At 43.3% G+C, this 23385-nt stretch overlaps 1 protein-coding gene across 1 annotated transcript in view; it reads left to right on the top strand.

Moving 5' to 3' along the window:
• The window catches only part of LOC311630430 (proprotein convertase subtilisin/kexin type 5), a 274874-nt gene that overhangs the window by 226966 nt on the left and 24523 nt on the right, over window positions 1–23385 (top strand). The window contains exons 11-13 of the mRNA XM_084899423.1: window positions 5811–5928; window positions 7818–8006; window positions 17733–17869. Coding sequence (XP_084755549.1) covers window positions 5811–5928; window positions 7818–8006; window positions 17733–17869 — 444 coding nt within the window. The remainder of the gene's footprint in view (window positions 1–5810; window positions 5929–7817; window positions 8007–17732; window positions 17870–23385) is intronic.

Here is a 23385-nt window from a genome sequence, read left to right as displayed (position 1 = left end):
TTTGTGTGACTACCTTTTAGTCTGGGGGCGGCGTGTAGGTAGATGAGAGCAACCTCAGCCGGCCTGATGGCGAGCACCCGAGAACAAGCGAGAGAACAAGCGATCGGGTTGGCTTTTCGTTCTCCCTAGCTCAGCCCTTGCATGTTACCACCAGTGCCCATCTGTGCTGACCCCTCACCCACACCCCACCCAGCCAGGCTTGTCCATGCTGGCCCCCGGAATGTCCTGAAGCCCCCATGCACCCCAAGGCACAAGTCAATCACTTTGGCCTTGAGGTCATCTTTCCTGACTGCACGTTGGCTGAACTGTATGAAGTACTTAGTGTACTCCAGGCTCTGTTAGGTTTCTTCATCTCCGTTGTCTTTTTTACTGATTTCTTACTCGTTTGAAGTCTTTATATATATATACACACACACACACACACACACACACACACACACGGATTACACATTTAGTGCTTTTCTTTATTATTTAGTGAAATCATACAATTATTCTTGTCTCATCCCCCCTGCCTAACTCAGAACACAAAATTATTTTCTCTTTCTTTTGGATCCTCATTGTCTTGAATACATAGAGCATGTACCACACACACACACACACACACACACACACACACACACGCCCCCAAGTGGCATGATGATGTGGGTGAAGTAAGTGTATTTGAAATTGACACCTTCTAATAAATAATTAAACCCAATTAATGGACATGTCCCATACCTTGGTGATTATGTGCATCTTAACGAACACGAATCTAAGTTCAGGCTGTAAACCAGTTACTGGTTTATTGATAGTAAGCGGTGCGAGTTCTGTGCCCCTCCCGACAGCATCACATTGCTGCCTCCGTTCCCCAGAGGGGGGCCCCTCTCTTGGTTTGCCCATGAATGCGGGGTACCCTGAGACTCAGGGCTTTCGTTACTGAAACCAGGACCACTGTAGACAAAGCCAGGCATTTAGGGATGCTAGTGGTGAGGAATTACTCCCTTAGTGGGAGAAATTGGCTGGACTTTTATAGTGAATGGATGGCTGTCATTCAGTGGCACTTTCTCGGGAACAGGCACGATTTGGTATTTCCCATAAGCCCCTTATTCAGAGGGTGTGTTGTCGCTCGCCTGCCCTGTCTTACACTGCATGCTGCCTGACATTGTTCGTGCACCTGACAGCTGGTAGCAGGAAGGCTTGCTTCGGAAAGCTCAGAAACTTTTTAAAAATCCTTTTTTAACCAATTCCTTTATTGTATATAGAGTGCTCTGCTATTAGTTATTTTAGAGTCATCATGAAATGGCCATTCAGTGTAATATTGAAAAAGAAAAAAGGATTTAAAGTAGCTGGCTCCAGTAAGGATAGTCCTCTGAAAGAGATGGAAATATACCAAATTGCCTTGGTTACAGTTTCCTGTGCTCAGAAACTTCTAATTTTTTTTTCTGCTGAGCTCTCTCGATTTCCTTTATCAACGAGTTTTTAGTCCTCCTAGCTAGAACTGTTATTTAAATTAACTGTGTCTTCTTTCAAACTATGCAATAATTTGCTTGCGTGCTTAGCGATTAGCTTCTCTCGGCACTTCTGATCTCATCAGAAAATGAAAATATACCTGCTGGAGAATATTATCTATTTTCCTGCCTTTTCTTGTCCATCAGACTTGGTCCAAGCAGAGACACCTTTAGATACCTTTGAATAAAAAGTAGCTCTACTTCTGGCATAAGACAATCCCAGTTTTTTTTGTTTTGTTTTTTAATTTATCTGCATAGGCAGTCGTGCAACATAATAAAACAAATATAATGTTATGCAAGTTTTTCAGCTTTTCTTTATTAAGCTTGCCCAACATCATTTTACCAAGAAATGCATTTACTTTCTGAAATATGCTTCAATAATGTTGTTTCAAGGTTGATATTACTCTATATACATGCCTGTTCCCTCAGTAATCTTTCTGAATATTGATTTTGAGTCTTAGCTAATGTTACAACTACAGCTTGCATGTTTACCGCCAACACACATAGCAGTGAAAAATTCTGCTTGAACCGGTGGGATGCTGCTCACACCAATGTATAGTACTCTGACATCATGGAATTCTGTATTTCACTTAGTGTGTGTGTGGAAAAGGTCCCACTTGATTGGCATAAAGTGATTTTCAGGCTCAGGTTTTGCTCTGAGCTTGGCATGAGAAATGTGCATGAACAGAGTTCCTGTAGCTGTGGAACACCCGTATCACCGTTGTTTGCATGGTATATTTGCTATAACCATGAAGTTTTAAAATGTGACTGCTAGCTCTATAGTTGAATAAATGTTGGGGTGTGTTAATGATGACTTTATAGAAGTCAACAGTAAAAAAGAATAGATCCTCATTTCCCCTTACAATTCTCTTATAAACATTTTATGCCGCTTGGTGAATTAAACACAATGCCTCCTGTCAGCTGCATACATTGCCTTCACCCATATTCACAGAAGCTAACCTTGAAGCCAGGTGCTCCGTGGCCACTGGAGGGCAATCTAGTCCTCCTAGCCCATCCTGGTCACAGTGTGATGGGCGAGACAGACCAAATGGTCACCCAGAGGAAGATCAGTGTTTGTGGATTTATAGATCATTTTAGAATGAAAACTTTCTATTTAACAATTATTATGTCAATTGTAATTATATTTCAAAAAATGGTTCATGCCGCCTAACTATTTAATGGCTATTTCCATGGTTGACACATGTTTTTGAAGGAATTTATCTGCCCAGCACATTCGTTGTGTAATTATTTTCTCATTAGTACTTACCAAAAACCAAATAAGTGTCCATCAGAATGCACTGAGTTGATATATTGCTAGCAACCCCCATCACCACCCCATCCCCCAAAAAGGAAAGATTTTATTTCATTTTTTTTTCTTGGACACATATATAATTTCCAGTATTTTAAAATACTTAAAATCTCCATTAGTGGCCCAGTGGCCTTCACTGATGTCATCTAACATTCTCATTTATGACTTATACTAGTCAGACATTGTTTTTCTGTTGACTTGCCAGCCTGTAGTTAAGTGGAGCTAGTGAGCCCTTTTCTGAACATCTATGTGAGTGTTGTGTGGAGGATAGGAATTGAATTGGAGAAGGAAATTAATGCATGGCCTTCATAAAGACTCAGAGTGCTTTTCTGCTTAACTACAATGGTAAACAGACATGAAGTGTTGGTTGTATCTGATGACTGTGTTAGTGGATGTCCTAGTGGCTGTAGGGTGACAGTTATTGGGAGTGGCAGGGAGCTGAGAGGAGTGGCTCAGCTGGAGCCCAGGCAGGCCAGTTCTGCAAACCCTTCAAAGCCCAGAGCCTCCCCACACCTCCACCTGCCCTCTTCCCCACACATCCATTTACCAGTCACATCTGTCATCTTTCCCCCCCTCAACTGAGATAAAGTGACAAGTTGTGCTGGTTGGAAGCCACTTAACACTAACATGGGGGTGCTTGGGTACTCTGTGGCATTAGAGAGCCTGGCATCTAGCCTCTTTGGCAATAATTTCAGTTCCCCCCAAGAAAAGAACGTAGGATTTATGTGAACTTTAACAAGAGATCTCCACAACTGGGTTTCCTTAAGCCCAGGCTGGACTTTTCTCCTGTACCATGTGGGCCACTCTGTCTCTTATTTAAATAAGGAGGCAAAATTGCTTTGTATAGTATTACGTAACTAAAACAAAGCTAACAAAATTGTTCATGGCAGTTACCAATTTGTGATGAAGTTATTGGTGAGTTTTACTTTTTTCTTTTCTGGAAGTCTTTACTAATTTGTTACAATGAATATGAATTTCTTTTTCATTAAGAAAAAAATCATTTATAATAGAAGTTGCAAAAGTTCATATATAAAAATCAAATATATTGCCATTGCAAGATAATTTTATTCCATTTTATGCATATGTTCTGACTGACTGAATCTGATATTATAATAATGAGCTCTTCCATTTGTATAGTTCCTTACACAGATTTTCTCATGTGGGACATATAGTTAACTTAATAACAGTAATGGGATAAGTAATATATTCCAAAATGAGGAAAAGGTACGTAGGGTAGATATTTTACCTTGTTGGCCAAGAATTATGTAATTAACAAATAGCAGAAATAGAATAATAATTCTTAATCCTAGAACAATGTTCATTTTTAATGTGTGCTATCTTTTTCCTCCAATATGTATATGTTCTGCTAAATCCCATGAAACATAAAGAAATATAAGACCCAGTTCCTGCCATCAAGTATATAGTTTATAATACGTTGAAGTAAAATACATATGCTGACAGAGTTAATTATTACTTTAGTTTTGGCACAGATAAAAAGTACAGTGCCTAGTATAGTGCCTGGCACATAGAAGGCACTCAAGAAATGATGGATGGATTGATAGATGGATGGATAGGTCGGTGGGTGGATGAACGAATGGATGGATGGCTGAGTGAGTAGATGGATGGGTGGGTAGATGGATGGTTGAATGGATGAGTTGACAGAAGGGCAGATGGGTTGACAAATTAATTAAAAGTATAGGACTATAAAAGAGAAGTTCACTGATCACAGATGATTGAATTTCAGTAATTGGTTTTTACAGTCTAGAGAGTATTTCAAGAGATGATAGACTAGCTGGGCCTTAAGGAACTTGTAAGAGTAGAGTTTGACTCTTCATCTAGAGTAGTGAAGGAATTCCAGGCCAAGGGCCCAGCATGAGCAAAGGTGGTAAGACAGAATGAGCACGATATGACTGGGAGTGTCAGGTCTCCAGAAAAGGAATGACTTTCTAAAGCAAAAGGTTTGGTAAGGAGTTTATTTTGAAGATTGAATGGGATTATATCATAGAACATCTAGAATTTTAAGCTGAAGTATTTAAATAATCCATAAGCCTGGGCAGCTTTAGAAATATTTGCATAAAGTAATTAATGTTATAAGGAAAAAGTTTTAGGCAACAAATTTGGTAGAAGTATGACTTTGTATTAAATATAAAGATGTGAGGCAGTATAATACATGGTGAATATTTGAAGTATTCAACTGGGATTTTAAAGTATTTTCAGAAAGAACTGCACAAGTTGATCTTGCTGTATTATCATTAAAATATTCCTGTATGCAATCGAAGTTTCTGAGGCAGTTCTGTCAAATTCAGCTTTAGATCAATAAGAATTCTCATTGAGAACTAAAAGATTACAACATGGGCTGGCATAAAAGTTAGAGGCCTCCAAATGTTTCATGAATAATGTTTAATAAATTTTTCATATGCTAGAGGTAAGGTAACAATTTATGTCTTCTGGAATATTCAACCTAACTTCTAGGCATGTCCAAAAATTGGCATTTCTTGAATGTAAGTTCTCATTGCACTAGAAGAAGTTGCATACATCGTCACTTCTCTTTAAACCTATTACTTTATCTTACAAAATTGATGATGTCATCATAAGTGGTCTTTGAGCGAACATGTGGGTTAGAATCCAGCTCAACCACTGAATTGTTAGGCAATCCCAGCCAAGTTTCTCTCTGAGCCTCAATTTTCTCATTCATGAATGATGACAATAATAGCATTAACATCTTGATTGTTAGGAAGATCAAATATAAAATTATGCACTTGTGCCTGCCATGTAAGAACAATTCGTAAATGATAGTCGTGTTACTAGTAATAATAATCAATGTGATACACATTCATTTTCTTGTTGTGATTGTTTACTTGTCTTGTTTTATTTGTTTTAAATCATTGCTATAAAGAAAGCTAGGCTCCCTTAGGATGATGTATGCTCTCTGCTGAATGAAATTATCGCTCAACATGTATAGCACAGGTTGCTCAGAACCACAGCAAAGCTGACCAGCTTCTTGCTTTTCATAGTGAGCCATCTCTATGGATTTGGGCTGATGGATGCAGAAGCCATGGTGATGGAGGCGGAGAAGTGGACCACTGTTCCCCAGCAGCACGTGTGTGTGGAGAGCACAGACCGACAAATCAAGTAAGGTTGCTGCAAGTTCATAGCACATCAGTATCTTGAGAGGGTGCAGGCGAAGGCAAGGGCTCAGGATAGCCCTGTGTTATACATGGAAGCTAAAACCCTGTGCAGTTTTTTTCTAATGTAATTATAAAACTATAATAGAATGTCTGTGATGCTAAGCTATTATATCCAAGTAGTAGGACCCAGGTATCCTTTAAAAAAAGGCATCTCTTAAAAGGTTATTGTGGGGGGGGGGGGGGACCTTTGATGGGCATTCTTAAGACTTCTACTCTATCAATATATCTACTTGTTGTTATAAGTATTCTTCGTCAATGTGCCCCAAGAGACTAAATAGCATGTTCTGGAAACTTAACTCCATACCATGTAGCTCTCCACAGTGGGGAGATTGCCGTTTCTTTAGAGATCCCAGGGCCCGTTCCCAGGCTTCAGCTGCACAAACTTGAAGGCTGTGCTGACAGGGTTGACTTAGTGAGAATGGGAAGTCTCTCCTCAGTGCTGAATCCACAGAAGAGAATACATCTTCATGATTTTATTCATATTTTTCTTTTGGCTTTCTTTTTTAGAGAGTTGGCTCTCAGAAAAAAAATATTTATGGACTTTGTTTGTGATAAAACTAGAGCCATTGTAATTCTCAAGAAAATTTGTCAGGAAGCAGAAATAAATGAAGGAAAGTGCCCCCCCCCCCCCCACCACCACCACCACCACCACCACCACCACCACCATTCTTTTGTGGCAAAGAATTAACAGAAAAAAAGACAAAGGAGTGGAAAGTGGTGGAAAGTGAGCCTGTATTTATGGAACACTTATTAAGGGCCATGCCAAGTGCCAGAAACTTCATGTGTATTTTCTTATTAAAAGTTTGTGAACATTTGTGTATTACTCCCATTTGACAAAGAGGAAGCGAGATCAGTGGGAATATTTGTTTATTCATTCACAAATTTATTTACCAGTTTGGCAACTATTTTTTTTTTTTTTTTTTGCACTTACTGAATAGCAAGCACTGAGCTAGATGTTAAGGGGAATGAGAAGTGCTTTCTTTCCTTTGGAGTTTACAGTCTTGGGGGAGTCAAATCCCAAAAATAAGTAAATATAAGTTACAATAATTGAATGTTGGGCATACAAGGGTTAGAAAATAAGCGGTGGGGACATATTTTTCCTGTGGTTCGATGACAGCCTCAGAGAGTGAAATTTAAGTTTTGACCATGTAGAGTCAGACACAGGAACAGCAGAAGGAAAAAAATAAAAAAGGCCCTGAGTTGGAAAACTATTCCAGAACTTGAACTGATGCCAATGTGGCTGGAGCCCAGTGTTCAAGGGTGGCAATGGCACAGAAAGAAGCTAGTGAAGAAGACAGGAACCTGTGGACAAGAGGAAGTGTGCGCCCCTGGGTTATAGAGTAAGGAAATGGTAGACCAGGGTCAAATCCCAAAGTCATGCTAATCCCCAAGCTTACACTGTACCATGGTACCCTATATCAGTGGCTCTCAAAGTATAATTCATAGATCAGCAACTTCTCTATCACCTGGGAACTTATTAGAAATGCTAATTCTTGGGATCTATCCCAGCCTTCCTGAACCAGACACTGGGGCCAGGACCCAGCAATCTGTGTTGTAAGCTGAGATTCTCAGGTTGGAGAAGCACTACCTGTGTGAAGATAGAAGGCCCTCAATTCCCCCTTTCCTCTCGAGGGCATCTTTCCTACTGCCTAAAGTGTTAACTACTCCTGTAAATGACCCAATCATTTGGGGATAGCGCTGCGTCCTTGAGTGTCCAACGACCAGCTGCTTGTATGACATTGTGCGATGTCATTCGAGGCCTGCAAGGCTCTCTTAGCCTACCTCTCTGCCAGGGACCTCACTCAAACTCCCTCTCTCCTCTCTCTGTTGCAGGACAATTCGCCCCAACAGTGCCGTGCGCTCCATCTATAAAGCATCGGGCTGCTCGGATAACCCCAACCACCACGTCAACTACCTGGAGCACGTCGTGGTGCGGATAACCATCACCCATCCCCGGAGGGGGGACCTGGCCATCTACCTGACCTCACCCTCGGGAACCAGGTCCCAGCTTCTGGCCAACAGGTACCGTGATAACCTCTGCCCACCAGAGTGTGGCACCCACTGACACTCGGCTGTTCTTTAGGGAGGAAAGGGCAGCTGCTCTCTCTTTACTACCCTAAGAGCTAACTACGGGGCACACGGATGTCATATGGGTGGTCACAGCCCTCACTGCCCATACGTAACTAGAGAGGATGAAGCTGCACAGAACAGTAGCACATGTGATAGTTGGGGAATATGAATGGGATGCTGCAGAGAAATGCAAGGCCACCTGTTGTTCCTTATCCTAAAATGACATCTAGAGCCCTACCTCCTGAGGCCTCTGAGATTCTTCCCCCTGTCCTTAAATGTCCGCTGGCATTTGGGACAGATTAGCTGGCTTCTCTTGCCCAAGCAACTTTCTGAAGTTCAGGGAAATTCTGTTTGTTTTAAGAAGGGCACTGGCACATTTCCCCCCACAAACAGCCAATTAGTAAATGTTTTGCGCTTTGCGGGCCATGTTTCTGTGATGGCTACTCAGCTTTGCCATTAGAGCGCAAAAGCCACTGTAGGTGCCATAAATGGATGGGCATGGCTGCGGTCCAGTAAAACCTATTTACAGAACAGGCGGAGGGCAGAGGGCGGCTTGAGGAAGCGGTGTAGTTGGCTGACCCCTATTTTCAAGGCTGGCCCTTGGACTTTATTGCCCAAAAGGGCAGTCAGTCTTCTCTTCTTAGCTTTGTCACTTCTCCCCACTCCCTGTGCCAGGATCCTGAGAAAAGGCCAGAACATTCTAGCCCAGGCTTTCTTTGCCCCACTGGTTTTCTGAGTGGTTGAGAACATGGGCGGGCGTGGGTGCTTGTCAAGAGGTGGAACCCGATGGGAAAATATCAGGTTGTCCTATACACCTCATTCCCATTATGGTTCTAAAGCACAAACCACAAGCAGAAAGGGGCCTAAAAGAGTCTTTAATTTCATATTTTTCTCAAAGAGGAACATTTAATGGGAGCAAAAACCTCATCGTCGGTGGCACATAGAGTCCAAATGAAAGCCAACCTGGTGTGTAGACACAGCTCCCTGTCCACGTGCCCCAGGGGGCCCTGGCAGCGGGCTCTTTGTTAGCAGATTAGCAACAAGCCGGAGGAAGTGAGAGGCTGGGAGCCAGTGCAGGCCTGCAGATCCAAAGTGAGCCTCGGCAATTGCCAGGTGCTTCTCAGAATCCTCAAATTCTATCTGCTATGGGATAGGGAGAAAAGGGGAGAGCGATACACAGCACTTCCAGGTGACTGGGAGTACGGACTCCTAAATGCTCAATTGCATTTTCTTTCCGCACTTGAAAGACTGGCTGTGTTCTTGAAAACCTGACGTCTCCCGTTCCGGCCTGGGGAAGTCTGGGCATGGTGCTTTATGACGCGCAGCTAAGCCAGAATCAGTGTGTGCAGGTGCAAAAGACAGAAAGGCGCTGGGTCATCCCCACTCTGCAGACGGGGGTCCTCACTGTCACCTGCCAGGTCATTGCAAGTACCTGCCTGATGCTTCTTTTCAGCAAGCCAGGCCTTCAGAGGCACAGTGACATGATGAATGGAGGCCACACTAGCCAGAGAAGACCCTTTTCTCTGTTGTTTCTTTTCTTTCTTCACCACCATTCATCTGCATGGAACCTGAAAGAGTCTCCAGGTTAAAACATTGTGAGGTGCACACACGTGGGGACTCTTCCGCCTCCAGCCCCACTATTGTGGAAAAACAGCCCTTCGCAGCTGCCGTGTGCTTGGAAAGCTCAGCCTCCTCGGCCTTGCTGGGCTCCTCCTGCACATTTTGGTATTTTGTGTTGGCTTCCCCCAAAATGACTTCAGTGAGGAAACTTGTGAGCAGAGGAGCTGTGGGTCACAGGCGTTTGGTGGATGATGAAGTCGCTGGCATCAGTCGCACATGCATTCTTGAACCACGGACATCTGCTTTGCTCTCTGCAAAGTGCTGAGCTCAAGATCGCTGCCTGACTTGTGCAGGAGAAAAAGAAACACGCATTTCAGGTGCTCAGACACCGGCAGTTACGAGGTTTCCCTCAGGTTCCCCAGTCAAGGGCTCCTGAGAATGAGATTTGCACACAGAGTGGGGCTTCTGGGTCTGGAGCATTTTCTTTTTTTTTTTTTTTTTTTTTTAAATATATTTTATTGATTTTTTTACAGAGAGAAAGGGAGAGAGATAGAGTTAGAAACATCAGTGAGAGTCATTGATCAGCTGCCTCTTGCATGCCCCCTACTGGGGACATGCCCGCATCAAGGTACATGCCCTTGACCACACTGGAACCTGGGACCTTTCAACCCCCAGGCCTATGCCCTATTCATTGAGCCAAACCGGTTTCAGCTGGAGCATTTTCTTAACCGCTGCTCTTTTGGACGATTTCCATCTCAGGAAAGTAAGTAGCCCCCACAAAGAGGTGCACAGATTACACTGGAAAGGGGCTGACAGCACCGAGAGACGTAAAGGATGTTATGAATTCATTTGTCTACGGCTTCCCCAAAACATTGCTCTCAGCAGCTGACTCCTTAAATGTAAAACAGCTGCCCCAGGTCCCAAAGCCGCCACACGCGGTCGAGCTCCAGGGCCTGGCTCCCCTGCCCCTGCTGTGCTTGACACTGGTAGCATCCCTCCTACCGAGGTGGCTCCTGGAAGGACGGTTTCTCTTGGCATTTCCTCCTCCTGGCATATTCTGAAGCTTCAATTTTACGAGAGGAAATCGCTACTCAAAACCACTCCGTCTCAGGCCTAGTGGCAAGGAATCCTTGTGTCCTGTCACCTTGGCCCTGTTTCAAAAACACATCCCCGGGACTGGGACCTGAGGGCAAGCAGCACAGAGAAGGGAGGAGTGGAGAGGCGGGGAGGGGAGGCCTGCTTCGCTCCTGCTTGCCTCCTTGTTGGTCTGCAGGGCAAAACACCTCCAGGAAAAGGTGACTAGGTTGGGTTTTAGAAGGAATTTGTGTATCAGAGATTATTAATGAGAGCAATCAATCGTTCCCGCTGTTTACACATCTTGCCTTCAGGGAAGTCAAGATTTCTGAAGATCACATCCAGCAGAGAACACTATGCAATTAAAAGATAGGATTCTGCAAGGTTTGAAATACAGAGTTTCCCTAGTGGGGGTGGGGGGCATTTGAAGTGAAGAGGTAGAGCTGAGGCTCTACCACTGAGGCTCACTTCCACTGGGTCCCTCCTGCTCCTCCCGGAGGTGCAGCTTCTCACAGGGACGTGGATTGGCTGCTACAAGGAGGGAGGGTGCAGAGCAGCTAGGCCTGTGGACAAGGAGGGGAGACAAGCCGCTCCCTTCTTCCCTGGGACTGTTCTCCTTTTCAGTGTTGACAAAATAGGTATTACAGTCTTGGGCCCTGAAAATATTATCCTTAAGGGTAAATTCCCAAAGGAAATAAAGTCCTTCTCTTCCTAGACATTTCTGTGAGGCATTTCTTCAGCGCATCCTGCGTTTCCCCTCCGCACAGCAGGTCCTGGGGAATGGATTTTCCACCCCGTGGCTGGCTGAGCACGTTAGGGCTGCTGGGCCATCTGGAGCCCCTCGCCGCCCTGTGCGGGCTGTGGGCTGCAGGGCACTTGCTGGAGTTCCCGTGGAGAACAGCTGCTGGAGGAAGAGCGTTTACCCAGGCATCTGCAGGTGCTGCGCCTGGAAGGCACTCGCGGCATTCAGAGCCAGTCCAACTTGAGCTTGTGCTCTGTTCTCTCAGCAGGCAAGCACCGCTGGGAAGCCAGGTGGGGGGTTTAGTGGGAGTGGGAGCCCTGAGTAAACAGAGGAGTCCCCGAATGGACAAAGGGGCAGTGCCTCCTCTTCCCTTTGTTTCCCCTGCCCTCCTGCCCTCTCGGTCCTCCCCTCAGCCTGTGTGCCCCGCCTCACAAAGAGCAGAGCTGAATGATGGCCCCGGATTGTTTGCTTCTGGGGAGAAGGTGGAGATCTAGCACCATGGGGGTAGCCAGGGCAGCTGGGAGGCCTTGAAAATGTTTTTAGACAAGAGCAACTTTAGATAGGAGCCTTTGTTCTATGACATTCACAATCTGCCCTTGTAAAAAATGTCCAAACTAAAGCATGTCTTATCAGATTCTTCCTTCAGTTGCACTTGTTTAGAATTACGAAAAGCTGTCATCATCTTCCCCCTCCCTGGACCTCCCCTCCCCCAACTCGTTGAGTTTTAGAGTTAGTCTCTCTGGATTGGCTCTGGGTTCCACATTTTGGCCTCTGACTGAAAGCTGAAACTGTGCCTCCCTTTCTAAATTTGATTACCGCTGAGTATCTGCTTCTAATCAGGATCGTTAAGTACAGAGGAGGTGCATTTTCTAAGCTGCAAAACCTATAGCCTTCTATCATGAACTATGGCTGAGTGTGGTATTTATATTTGAATCATTTTGGTTGCCCCCATGTTCAGCAGCAGACTATGGACACTTGTAAAGTCTCATGCTATATATTGTACATGTACGTGTGACTTGGCAATACAAATTATACTTCCGCAGTGAAAGTTTTCATTTCAGTTAGGCCTCCCCGTGAGAACCCTCTTCCTTCATTCAAAAGAAGAAACGGCCTTAGAATTAGCCAGGACTGGGTTGGTCTTAACTTCACCAGTTTTTATGTTTGACTTTGGAAAGGTGTTGCTCTCATCTGGAAAACAGACCTAGTAGTGTCTGCCTCACAGGGTTGTTGCGAGTATTAAATAAGATAACGTAAAGCTGGTCCTCAGCACAGCCCCTGGCACGGTAAGTACTCAGGGAGCGCTAGCCTCCATTGCCCCGCGCTTCTCCGCGCACCTGGTGAGTGGCTCAGGCAGGCAGGTGGCTGGCCCCTCTCCCAGAGGTGGTCACCTGGAGGTCTGGGGTGAGGACCATGCATGTGCCTTTCTGATAAGCTCCCAAGTGGTGCCGAAGCTGCTTGACCACACACCACATTTTAGCATCAATTTAGAAGATAATCCAGCCGAAACTGGTTTGACTCAGTGGATAGAGCGTCAGCCTGCGGACTGAAGGGTCCAGGGTTGGATTCCGGTCAAGGGCATGTACCTTGGTTGCGGGCACACCCCCAGTGGGGTGTGTGCAGGAGGCAGCTGATCGATGTTTCTCACTCATCGATGTTTCTAACTCTATCTCTCTCCCTTCCACTCTGTAAAAAAATAAAATATATTTAAAAAATAAAAATAAAAGATAATCCAGCTTTCTTGTCATTTTTGTGACATCAGAAGACACGAAAGGCAGTATGTGCTAGATGCTGTGCAAGTAATTTACAGAGGAGTTTAAAATATAAGGCAGGTACTTCGATAAAAGCCATCGACTATAAAATGGACTAAATCCTCAGAAGATTAAGTACTTACGTCATATACCTACCCACAAGAAGAAATGCATTTTGGGGTAGGTAGATTAGTAATAGTATGCATGTTGAAAGTTTTTAAAAACTCATCTTTTTAGGTAATCCAAACCTCTAGAACCAGACTCTTTAACTCCACCTTTCTTAAATAAATGATTTAGGTTAGAAAGAAAGAAAGAAAAAAACAATAGTGTGTCTTCAATACCCTATTTCAGAAACAGATTATTTAAAACTTACAAAAGCCAACAGCTAAAGAAAATAAAAAAACTAAAATGCAGTTGAGACAAATGAGCGCTTTAAGCATATATGCTCTACCTTAAATGGGGATGAAGCACTTAAACATTTTGAAACAGAAAACTTCCAAAAATATTGGTCTACTGTCTTTTTATAGTGAACATAAATACTGTTTGTTTGGTAGGGTGAAATTAAGATCCATTTACAATTTTAGAAATGATTCTGTACACATAGCTGTCAGTGTTTATACTAAACGATTGCTGTAACATCATAGGAAAATGTTGTAGCCTTGATGGGTTGGCTCAGCTCCTTAAGTGAGAAAGGGGGAGGAGGGAGCTTACAGTAATTATATAAGGTATTTCCTGGGTTACTTCCTCGAAGGATGTACTACCAGGCTTCATCCAAAATAACTTATTTGTAAACTGCTCACAGGGATAGGGCCATGGAGCACCATTTAATAACCGGATGCATCGTTTCTGCCACCGTGTGCACATTTCCTTTCGTTGAGCATGTTATTATGAAATCAGCTCTGACAGGACAGGGTTTTACCACAGAAGGAGATGTGGATACGGACCTGGAGTTCACCTACTCCAGCTTGCTGCGCCCTGGCTCTGCTTCATTGGCGTCTTACCCACTCGGTGTTGGCATGTGTCTGGTTTCTCCACTGATGGCACAGCAGAGGCGCTCACACCGGGCATTGGCCTTTTTGGTTGCTATACAGAGACCACACAATTAGAATGTCCTTAGCAGGTGTCCGCCATCTGACACTGGATTATCTTGAGCAAGTATATTCTTGCAACACAAGTCTAGTCTACTAGCAACTAGCGACAGGACTTCTTGTCATGTGCAGGTGATGTGGTGTTTTTAAAAAGTGCACTGCTATAAACAAGGAACTGTTTAAGTGTTGAGTCAGCACTAAAATAAAAGATAGGGTGAAGTTAGAACACTGAATGCCCAGCTAGTTGAAGCAACAGCCATCAGTGTCTGTCTCTCTCCCCATCAGCTCTCTTAACAAAATGGAATGATTGGGTTGAGCCTCATTTTAATTCCTCTTCTCAGCTTTTACGTTCCCGTGAAATTAATGATAGTGCCAACTCTGCAGAAAGTGAGACCAGGGGCTAACTGGTGAGCCAGATAGACAAAGCCTGTTTATATTCCAGCCTTGAAACACTTGTCTGAATGCTGATTTGTGAATAGTTCTTCCTGGCACCCGGCGTATATTTAATTTTTGTTTCCAACGTGATTTAAAAGTGATTAAATGCAATGGAATGGTTTTCAGAGGTGGACAGGAATGGGTGGACGGGAAGAAACAGAGAGTCAGCTAGCCCAGCAGTCAAACAGCTGACCTGGGAGGATGAAAAGCTGGTCGAGGTCGTAGAAACGAGATGGCCCCTCGTACAGCGGCAGCCTCAGTCTCCTCTGTCGTTTTTGGACGTGAGGCCAGCAGCCAGATGTTCTGTCTATAAACTGTTTGGGAATTGCTTTGAAGTCTGGCACTCTTAGGAAGGTATGACAAGTGGTTGCTTCAGTGCCCTCAGATGGCTCAATGGCCACCAAGAATGAGCGCCTAACTTAGACTGTGGGCTAGGAAGTGGTTCTAGACTGGTTTTCTGCTTTCCTCAATTTCTGTGTCAACATGTTCCCGTTAGTAACGTGTCTCTGCCAACGTGAAAAGCTCCTCTCCCCCACCTCTATGTCTCCCAGCGTGCATATTTTCCGGGTTTAACGTGAAGAACTCTTGTGTATATTAAGTCAGTTCTGCAGTGACTCAGCAATTTCTTCCTGGCCAGGTCGTTTTAAGCCATAACCTTGTAAATGAGCCCTATGATGGTAGCACGTGACTTGTAGGATCTCCATCAAACGTACCATCCTCACTGCATAGGAGATCCAGTACAGCTGCGGACACATTCATATAAGGAGCCACTAATCCCATGCCTGTCATGGTGAGGGAAAGCTGCCAGACCCAGTGAGGTCCTCATTGAAATAGCAGACCCCTCTCTGCTCAGAGCTAAACTTTACAGATAGCATACAGATATTCTTAAAGAGAAAGGGGCTTAGTGCCCATGTAAGGTTTGAAAATCCCTGTCTATCAGTAACCCCATTATGGAGATTACCATGACATACCTGAATACCCCAAAGATCTGAGATGTCCTCCAGAAAGGAAACCTGTTCAACTTTAACTCAGCCTTTCCCAGAGTTTCTGACATGGGACACTGAGAGAATGTTGCTAAATAATTTTCATTTTTCTTGTTTCAAGGGCTCAGGAACATGCAGCAAGTCATATTCCTGTTTATTGTTTTTCTCCTGGGAATACTGCTAGGTATCAGCCATTTACCTAACACAACCTACAGCTGTGTCACCCAGCCTTGCTGCTTTTGAATCCAGCTAGCATTTTAGAAGGAGCCTCTGTGGTATGCTTTTTTAAGAAGAAAAAATTAGAGTCTTAGTATATTTATGTTGTAAGGAGAGTAAACTAGTTATTTTTTGTTTTTAAAAGGGCACATTTTACCCCAGAAGGGAGAACTACATAGGATGTCAAATTATCACCACCAGTTTGCTTAGTGAACATAAAATCACCATCAATATCCACTCACCATAAGCTCTGCATTCGCCTCCACTGAAGTGCAGAGATGGCCCAGTAACTGGGCATCATTGTATCTAAAACAGTGCTAGACGTATTTCCCTCTCGGTCCACCTCTCTGGCTCTCAGATTATTTCATTCTTTTTTTTAATAAAAATAATAGATGCACATGATTTTAAAAAGAAAAATTATTTGAAAATATCTGATACTTGTCTCATCTTTTAGTTTTCACCTTCTAGGCCCCATCTCCACAGGAATCTGTTGGCTGTGTTTTCGGGAAGTCAGATGTACATGATATGCCTATATACATGATAGGCCGATTTCTTGATGTGTTAGTTTTACACATGATCTATTGATATCTCTTGATCTAATGAGGATTCTATTTCCTTACTTTCTCATATTTTGCAAACCTCGGCATTACTTCACAAGAAACAATGCTAGCTATTTCGAGTAGGAGAGGATTTCATGTAGGGAATTAAAACCTTAGGAAATCACTAGGCCCGGTGAGTGGGGCTTAGTGGTTGAGAGTCAACCCAGGAACAAAAAAATCACGGTTCAATTCTTGGTCAGTGCACATGCCCAGGTTGCAGGCTCAATCCCGGGGGGGGGGGAGGGGGGTGTGCAGGGCGTGCAGAGGCAGCCGATCAGTGATTCTCATCATTGATGTTTCTATCTTTCGTGTCTGAAATCAATAAAAGCATGTCTTTAAAATTCATTTGAAGGGCTGGAAGATCAGAGTCTAGGCTGGAATCTGAGGAATGACTCCTAAACTGGAGATGATGAGTGGGCAGCCTTTTGACTGAGTGTAATTTACATATCATACAATTCACTTCTTAATGTAACCAATTCAGTGAGTTTTAACGTACCTATATGGTTGTATAACCATGCACCATTACTTTCAAAATGTGAAACAGTTCCATCAACGCTTAAAACCTCCACCATAGCCCACTCACCTCCCTCGCAGTTGTGACAACCACTGAGCTGTTTCTGTTTATTACCTTTTCTAGAATGTAGTCTTTTGTGTCTGATTTCTTTGACTCACCTTAATGCTTTTGAAATTCATTCGTGGTATTACTAGTTCATTAGTTTTTATTACTGTTGAAGGACATTTGAATTGTTAACAGCTCATGACTGCTTTGAATAGAGCTGCTGTGCACATTCACATGTTGTCCTTTGCGTGGACATGTCTTCAGTCTCTCGGGTAGATATATAGGAGGGGGGTGTTGAGTTGTGTGGTAAGAACCGAGACCCTGTTCTAGAGCAGCAGGCCCATTTTGCATTCCCATCAGCGGTGTAAGGAGTGCCAGTTGCACCACATCTTCAACACGTGGAACAGTCCATCTTGTGGTCAAGTCTTAACCTAATTTTCCTGATTCTCCAGGGGTGGTGCCTTCTAAATTTGCGATTGCATGGACAGCCCATGCCTGGTTCCCTGGGGGAGAACAATGTATGATACATGTTTGTATATACTAATCAGTGATGTCCACAATGAATATAGCCTCCAGTTTTGAGGCAAACATGCAGATGGATTTGAAAAGATAATTGATCATAATGTTGACGTGATAAATAACAGCTAAAACAATGTTTTATGGTTCTCTCTCAGGCTTTTTGACCACTCCATGGAAGGATTTAAAAACTGGGAGTTCATGACTATTCACTGCTGGGGAGAAAGAGCCGCCGGTGACTGGATCCTTGAAGTCTACGACACTCCCTCCCAGCTGAGGAACTTCAAGACTCCAGGTGAGAACTTTGTCTGTAATTTAATTTGCTGTGTAAAAAAAAATGAGTTTATGTCGGCCAAGGAGTGTTTCACACTCATATATCAACATCATTCTTTTTCATGTGATCCTGTGTGTTGAGTTTTGCATGTATCCTAGTTCTCAAGATTATGATTTCAGAGGTAATAATTCAAGGATAAGAAACAAAGAATAAATATTTAGATATGAGTACAGGGTAGAACATGACAGCTATTGATTGATATTTCAAAATATAAGAATCATATCTCTACCAGCTCCCCTTACTTTTTTTGTCCATAAACTAGCCAGCCTTGTCCACCTGCACTGGGTTAAATTGCTGGGTTATAGGAGGACACACATTTCCTTACCTTTTTTCTGAGTTTACTCTACATTGTTTCCATGCAGGCAAGACATTGGGCTGGCCTGTGCCAGCTCAACGGTTGCCACTAAAGAAAGTGAATGATGGTATTGAACCCAAAACTAAGGAAAAAGGAAAATTACTTGATATGTTAAAAGAAACAAAACATGGCAATTACTATGTTAACGAAGGTCTTTTCAGTTGACCTCAGACTCCTGTTGCTGCGGGTGACCTATTTCCCTCTCCATGGAAGCTATTTCTAACCTTAAAAATGTGTGTGTGGGAGGTGGGGGAGGGGAAATGCCAATGCAGCATGGGCTGGAGAGGGAGCAGTTCCTTGCAGCAGCCCATACTGCCCGTGATGGAGCCCTATGGAGTACTTGGCTCCGTGGGAAATGATCTGTGTGATAAGGAACCCAGCTTCCCACCCAGACGTGGACACATGTTCGATTGTCTGAAAAACTCATGCTTCTCAGTGTGCTGTCTAATCCCCCTGCAGAAGAATCAGGCCTCAGAGTGATTTTAGGACTGACATCCAAGTCCAGCCCTTTTCTGATAGCAGAATAAATTAACCCAGACATTCTGTAGTTAATTGTAAAGAGTGTGTACCGTTCAGGTACAGGGGGCTACAGGTAGAGGAGGAGCAGGTCCCCAGCCGAGCACAGGGTGAATACGAATGTGCATTTACCAGACTTTGGCCCACCAGTCAGTTTCTCATTCTGAGAGGCCCATGTTTGATCACACAGTTTGGCCATCTTTTCCCTGATTCTGAGCTGGGTTTCATCTGTGTGGCCTCAGTGGTCCCATAATCAGAGAGGTTAAAAGGAGCATGGTAGCAAAGTCACAAGGTGCTCTGGGTCCAGCTCACCTCCAGCATGCAGCCTGAATATAATGGTTGGCAAGGTTTTATCCAGAAATCAAATGTTTGTCAACAAGGTTAGGGTTGGTAGAAAACATTCAGATAAACTAAATCCTGGTTTCTGGATGCTTTCACTGGTTCATCATATAATTAGTTCCCAGGACCTGCTCTCTCCTTTCCTCTCCTGTCCTCCTCTCCTCTTCTCTTCTGAAGCCATGCTACTGTCCTGCTGTGGGGGTGACTGGCTGTGCTGCCCTCGCCAAAGGCTGCTCCCAGTGGATCCGTCAGCTGTTGTCACTACAGGGCTTTTATGTGGCGGGAGATCCCAGAGAAATAGACACTGACAATCTTGGCGGTTGGGTACGAAGGGGTTGGGGTTGCAGCTTGCAGTCGCCAATCTTTTGGGCTTCACCGACCACCAATGGTCCGCAGACCACGGTTGGTGACAGCTGGTTTAGGGTAAGGACACAAGGGTTGCATTTTCTAATGAGAATTTAAGGCGGTATAAAACTAATGTAAAGTGACTGCTCTTTATTATCACCATGAACCAGCAATTCTGAAGGATGTCAGTGATGAAATGGTCCTCCCCTGCCCGCAAGAGCACGCTGCCCTGAGGGCACCCTGCCGGATGACCTGACATTTGTGTGCAAGGGTCAGCGGCTCGGAATATAAATCTCTCCGTCCTCGAGGAGTTCAGAGTCTGTACAGTTAGTTCCCTCTGGTTCCCCGTGTTGAAAGCCCTCTGCAATGGCCCAGAAAAATCCAGATTGTGTGTTTCGTGGCACTGGCTGCTCCTTATACTTTTTAAATGATCGCATTTAACCTGTCACTTCCAGTCATTTTAGAGATGTTCTTTTATGCCAGAAGAGAGGCACTCTAATGCTGTTACTGGTATGTGGGTGCACGCACACATTTCTGTCCTTTCTATGGTGAACACTCAGGTGGAAGGTCTCTCTATAATGCTTATTAACCTGTTAGGTATTCAGTTGGAGGTGTACAATTTTTCTAGCCCAGTTAAATGGTAGGATCATTTCCAAATAGTAGTTCCTAGCTCCAAACCAAAATTATACTTGTTTATTGTTTCTTAGCTTTTGTATGTTATACAAAGATTCGGCGAGCAGTTTTTTTGTTTTGTTACACATTAAATCTATTTCAGGTTTTCTGTATTGGGCAGATTGCATTTATATTAGCAAGTAGAATGAATTTTTCTCATTCTGTATTTAAACTGCTATTTCCTGGCACAGTTGCAGTATCAATTGCAAAATCGCCAATCAAATTCTGCAAGTAGAAAAAGTGATATGGAAGGGGGAAAAATGATGGCCCAAACATGGCAGTATTTTATGTAACCTGTGGCGGGGGTTCTAAGGAAATAAAATGACATAGTAAGTGAAAAATAAAAAGACCCTCTCAGTGGACTTAGGAAGCACTTCAGAAATGGCACGAAGGGATGTAATCATTTATGAGACAGCACTCTTCAGCAGGGGTCTTCAAACTACGGCCTGCGGGCCACATGCGGCCCGCAGAGGAGTCTGATCCGGCCCGCCAGGTTTTTTGGGCAGTGAGCGCAGCCGAGGTGTTACAGTAGGAATTAGTAGTTCATATAGTCCGGCCCTCCAGCTCTCTGAGGGACCGTGATCTGGCCCCCACTTTAAAAAGTTTAAAGACCCCTGCTTCAGAGCATTTAGGAGGGTAAATTTTCAAATTAAAATAATTATAAATTAAATAAACCAGCTATTAGGCTGACCATGGATTGGATTTCCTACGATGCCCTTGGGTCATATGCTCCATTTGTACACTCGAGAGGTGCTATAGGGAAAAGGGGTTCTCTTTTGCATTGATATCTATAGGCAGTCTTTCATTTCTTACTTATCACACACCTCTTGGAATTCTGAGATTATACAGCACCCTGATTATGAAAAGGACAGTCACAGTGAGTCCAAAGAAAAGCTGGCAGAGGGCAAACCTCATGGACACCAGTGTGCTGACCCAGTGCAAATGTCAGAAAACAGTGTGGCACAGAATACTGTATATGCAATTTTACACATCAGGCTGGGCTGAGGGGACCCCCTCCCCCGCCCTGTGCATGTATTTTGTGCACCATGCCTCTAGTTTATAATAAACACATATAAACAATCATGTGATACATACACCTTCACATGTGGTGTATATATCTTTCCAAATTGTTGTCTGAATTTTTCTTTGTATAAATACCCAGAAGAGGAATTGCTGGACTATATATATGGTAGTTCTATGTTTACTTTTTTAAAGAAACCATACTGTTTTCCACAGTGGCTGTACCAATTTACATTGCAGCCAATTGTGCATGAAGGTACCCATTTCTTCACATCTTTACCAACACTTGTTATTTCTTGTCTTTTTTTATAATAGTCATTCTAGCAAGTATGAGGTAATATCACATTGCAGTTTCTCTGCTGATTAGTGAGAACTGCTGCCCTCTTTTTGGGGTTTAGTGATAGTGTCAGCTTAAAAAGGTCTTCAGGGAGAGACTCAAATCATGTTAAGAGTCATGTGGACCACATGACCAGAATTGCTCTGCCCAGGACTAATTCAGCTCTTAACAGATTCCCCAAGGGAGATTACATCAGTCAATCTACTGAAAAACCAGGGCTAATTTTTCTCTCCAAACGAGGGGGGGAAATTGCCACTCAGCATGGTAGGACATCCAGTAATTTGTATATCACCTATATATCTACATCTGTCCCTCTTCTACCTACCTACCTACCTATCAATCTAGTTTCCTCTGTAGCAAGGCTCAGCAGCTTATTAACTGTGAGTGCCATCATGAAAACCAAGCAATACATCTGAAATAGCCATTGTGAGTGAAGGAAACAGAGGCTGGGAGATGGGCACACAGAATTGGTCAGAGTCTCCAGGAATTTTGAGCAAGGTAGCTAACTCAGCAATAGATTTTCTTGTATGTTTATTTTATATCCTGCAACTTGACTGAATTATAGTTCTAGAAGCTCTTTTGTTAAGTCTTTAGGGATATATATATATATATATATATATATATATATATATATATATATATATATAACCAGTTGCTATGACACGCACTGACCACCAGGGAGCAGACGCTCAATGCAGTGTGTGCCCACAGCCAACCTCCTGCAGGCCCTATCCCCCCACGGGCCAACCTCCTGCAGCCCTGATTGGCCCCATCTCTGGCTGGGTCAAAGGACCGCACCCATGCATGAATTCATGCACCAGGCCTCTAGTGTGAGTGTGTGTGTGTGTGTGTGTGTGTGTGTGTGTGTGTGTGTGTGTAGTTATCTGCAAATAGTGACAGTTTTATTCTTCCTTTTGGAATTGGATGTCTTTTATTGCTTTTTCTTGACTAACTGTTCTGGCTAGGCCTTCCAATTCTATGTTGACTAAAAGTGGCAAGAGTGGACATCTTTGTTTTGTTCCTGACCTTAAAAAGCCTTTTGTTTTTCACCATTGAATATGATGTTAGCTGCCTTATGGCCTTACTTCTGTTCCCTTTATATCTACTTTATTGAGAGTTGTGTGTTTTGTTTTGTTTTTATCAGAAGTGAATGTTAAATTTTGTCAAGTGCTTTTTCTGCATTTATTGAGGTAATCATATGATTTTTATCCTTTGTTTTGTATCACATTGATGGGTTGAACCATCTTTGCATCCCTGGAATAAGTCCTACTTGATCATAGTGTATGATCTTTGTAATATGTTATGGAATTCAGTTTGCTCATAATTTTGTTGAGGATTTTTACATCTATGTTATCAATCTCTTTCCCAGTATTTGGTCAGTTACTAGTAGACTTTCTATTTCTTAATGATTCAGTTATGGTATGGTGTATGTTTCTAGGAATTTATCCATTTCTTTTGTTTCTAATTTGTTTACTGTCTTTTATGATCCTTTGTATTTTTGTGGTATCAGTTATAACATCTTTTTCATTTCTGATTTTATTTTCTTGATTTCTCTCTCTCCTCAGTGGGTCTAACTAGAGACTTGTCAATTTTGTTTACAGTCCTAGGAGACCTGAAAATATAACCCCGGCTGGCCACTTTTTGTGGGTGGCAGCCACAAAAATTGCAGTGCCTGACAAGACTTTAAGCTCTCTTCTTGAAGATGCCATGAGCTAGAGTGAGGTAGAGAGTGCAAAGATGGTGCCTGTTTGGAGAGTATTCAGTAGGCCTCCAGATGCTATTAAATTAGATTCCTTCTCCCCAGGCAGATGCTTTAAGATAAGCAAATAAGCCTGTTTCACTGCAAATCTAGATGCTTTTCTGTTGGCTGCCCCTGTGGTACACCCTGGAGTG

This window comes from Pipistrellus hanaki (genome assembly GCF_964339955.1).
Source record: "Pipistrellus hanaki genome assembly, chromosome: 11".
Taxonomy (NCBI): domain Eukaryota; kingdom Metazoa; phylum Chordata; class Mammalia; order Chiroptera; family Vespertilionidae; genus Pipistrellus; species Pipistrellus hanaki.
The sequence above is the reverse complement of the archived record's forward strand: the minus strand, read 5'-3'. Positions and strand labels throughout refer to the sequence as shown.